This window comes from Rhagoletis pomonella, unplaced genomic scaffold (assembly GCF_013731165.1).
Source record: "Rhagoletis pomonella isolate Grant_MI unplaced genomic scaffold, Rhpom_1.0 Rhpom_scaffold_00006, whole genome shotgun sequence".
Taxonomy (NCBI): Eukaryota; Metazoa; Arthropoda; class Insecta; order Diptera; family Tephritidae; genus Rhagoletis; species Rhagoletis pomonella.
Genome location: NW_023458560.1, coordinates 28852168 through 28855083, shown reverse-complemented (window position 1 = coordinate 28855083; position 2916 = coordinate 28852168). Strand labels below are relative to the sequence as shown.

The window sequence follows — 2916 nt, the reverse complement described above, 5'->3', positions numbered from 1 at the left end:
AAGTTTTATCTCGCGCAACCACTGCCGCGCTTGCTCACACTTGCTTATTTGCAAAGTTTTATCTCGCGCAACCTACTGCCGCGCTTGCTCACACTTGCTTGTTTGCCAAGTTTTATCTCGCGCAACCTACTGCCGCGCTTGCTCACACTTGCTTATTTGCAAAGTTTTTTCTAACGCTGCACCAAAAGGAATAGCACTCGCGCTATGTCTCTTTCCACTGCTTCGTCGTTAAAATTTTTACGCTTGTTAAAGCCCAAAATACAATAACGCAGTGGCAGTGGCAGTGGCAGTATTTGGAAATCAGCTGTTTTTTTAGAAACTGTGCTGTGCAATGAAGCGACACACAATACAGCAGTGACAGTTGGCAGTACTGCTCAGCTTAGCCCAAATTCTAAATTCACTGCCACTGCCTTCATTGCAGCAAACTTCAAGTGTCGAATTTGACGTAAATGAGACGCAGCCAACTTCTGTTTGTGTCACTGACAACTACAATTTTTTGTGAAATTGGCGCGTTATTTTTTGGCATTTTTCTGTTTCCCGCGGGCGTTTTGCACCTTTTATAGGTAAGTTTCTTACTTTTCACAATCTTTTATTTAATTTACAGTGTATGTGTGTATATACATATCTATGTATAAATGTATATATTAGTTGCATTCCTGATGCTTCAAGATTTGCAGGTTTTTACAGGAAGCTGCTTCAGGTGACCACCTTCCATAAGGTTTATTAATGGGGAAAACAGCTTTTCCTGCAAATCCTGTAAAACCTGCAAATCGTGAAGCATCTGGAGCGCAACTATTATAATTTTAATTGTATGCTTCTCCACAGGAGTGCGATGGATGAACGCATAATAGAATTTGTAAGGGACAACCCATGCATCTACGACAAGAAGCACGGCGGCTATAAAAACCAATTGCATAAAGACCGCTTGTGGCTTCAATTTTCAAAGGAAGCAAACATCCCAGGTAAGCCAGTGGTAGATTGTGAACCCTTTCACTCCACGTACAGTTTTTATTATAATATATACATACATATGTAACAGAGGAAAATGTTCAGTTATTTGCCCACTGTTTGTGGGTTAATGTGCGGAGGGGTCATGGGTCTTGTTATCCAACCCACTAGAAGGAGCACAGTTCAATCGTTGTAAAAAGTCACATCTGACTTTTGTATACTCCCTTTAACATTGTATGTCCTAGGAAAGCGAGTAATCCCTTTGGCTTACACTTTTCTTTTCAGTTGATGTATTGAAAAAAAAGTGGAAGTGCATCCGCGACCGCTTCTATCGGGTGCATAAAAAGAAGAGCACCGAGGCTGCGTCTGGTAGTGGGCAGTTGTCGCCAGACACCAAGTTATACAAAAACTACGACAGCCTATTATTCTTGCTGGATGTAGATTCATCGAACACGAGGTAAGTTACCACTCAACTTTGAGCACATCGCACGTTTGATATTAAAGTGGTATATGTACATGTTCTCCTTATAAAGGTTATTGCATGATAAAATCCTCAAAACGTATATTGGGAACTAATTCTGTGTATTAATAAACGTACGAAATGAAGATATGTTAATAAAATTTATGTAATTAAATTTCTTTATCAGCACAATTGGAAATTTCTTAACGGAGGAAGAAATTCCTTTCGATGACGAAGCATCGAGTTCATTTATGAACATAAGCGGATTCAACTCCTCATCGCCAGCTACTGCAGTGCCTCGGAAAAGTAAGAGCAATGCTGTAGAATGTGAGCTGCTTACCGCCATGAAAAGTGTAAGAGCATCCGTTGAGCGCAAGTCTGCTTTTCGAATATTTTTGGACAGCATCGCCCTTACCGTTGAAGAAGCACAATTGGATGTTTCGCAGATATCGCAGTTACAAATGGGTATACTTCAACTTGTCCAAAGTGAAATTAATATTTAATTATGCTCTTGGATGAAAACGTGTGCAAGTTGTATGTACGTATTTTAATTCTATCGAACATCTTTTGTAAAACATTACTAAACCTGACTGAAATATGTACCTTACCATTAAATATGTACCCTAATATGTAATATGTACCTTACTATTAAATATGTACCCTAATATGTAATATGTACCTTACTATTATATATGTACCCTAATATGTAATATGTACCTTGGTATACATATCGCTGATTTACTAAAAGCCTGTCAAAATTAAAGAAAAGAATTTCTCAGGAAAGTGTTTAAAGGAAACAGAGATTATGACAGTCTTTTAGTAAATATCCTCATGGCCAAAATAATAGAAGCGCGAAATTTTTACAATTTTTGGCCATTTTTCTTTTGTTTGTTTAATGTTTATTAATTTTTTAAAATCTTAGAGATTTCATTATTCTTTACATTGGGTTGTATGAATAAAAACTAAGCAATTGCTTTTTCTTAAAATTTCAGACCTTTTACTTCAATTTATTTGAATAAATCGAGTAAAATGACTGAAATTTTAAGGAAAAGCAATTGCTTACTTTTTATTCATATGGCCAATTATTTGAAATTTTATGTTCTTTGTGCTGGAGGGAATTTCGCAAAAAAATAATATAAAGTATTACTGAAATTACTAAAATGGTTTCGTTGCTACAAGAGGAAATATTGCTTTTAGATTTAGGGCAATTGTATTATGTGTACGAAAAGTACAAAGCACAAAGAATTTGGACAAGTGAATTATATACTCAAGAAGAGCGGCAAGCTCATGGATTTTTCGAGCATGCTTATCAAATTATAAAAACTAATGATGATTCCGAGTTCCAAAAGACTATTCGGATGAGCGTAAAGGTTTTCAATTTGTTAGCATCGCTGTTGGAAAAAAAAGTTGATAAGCGGCCTTATGAATAAAAACTATGCAATTGCTTTTTCTTAAAATTTCTGACTTTTTAATTGATCTCTTCGAATCAATTTAAGTAAAAGGTCTGA

The 2916-nt window shown here is 36.1% G+C and overlaps 1 protein-coding gene across 2 annotated transcripts; it reads left to right on the top strand.

Moving 5' to 3' along the window:
• Positions 1-32: 32 nt before the first annotated feature.
• On the top strand, positions 33-2394 carry LOC118741670. Of its 2 annotated transcripts, XM_036473644.1 has the most exons (4): positions 33-563; positions 826-962; positions 1234-1405; positions 1596-2394. In XM_036473644.1, exons 2-4 carry the CDS (start codon positions 833-835, stop codon positions 1909-1911), a joined length of 618 nt encoding a protein of 205 aa, XP_036329537.1. In that variant the 5' UTR covers positions 33-563; positions 826-832; the 3' UTR covers positions 1912-2394. The 2 variants fall into 2 exon arrangements, with proteins under 2 accessions (XP_036329537.1, XP_036329536.1); XM_036473643.1 differs by lacking the exon at positions 33-563 and having other exon boundaries at positions 748-962.
• Positions 2395-2916: the final 522 nt, after the last annotated feature.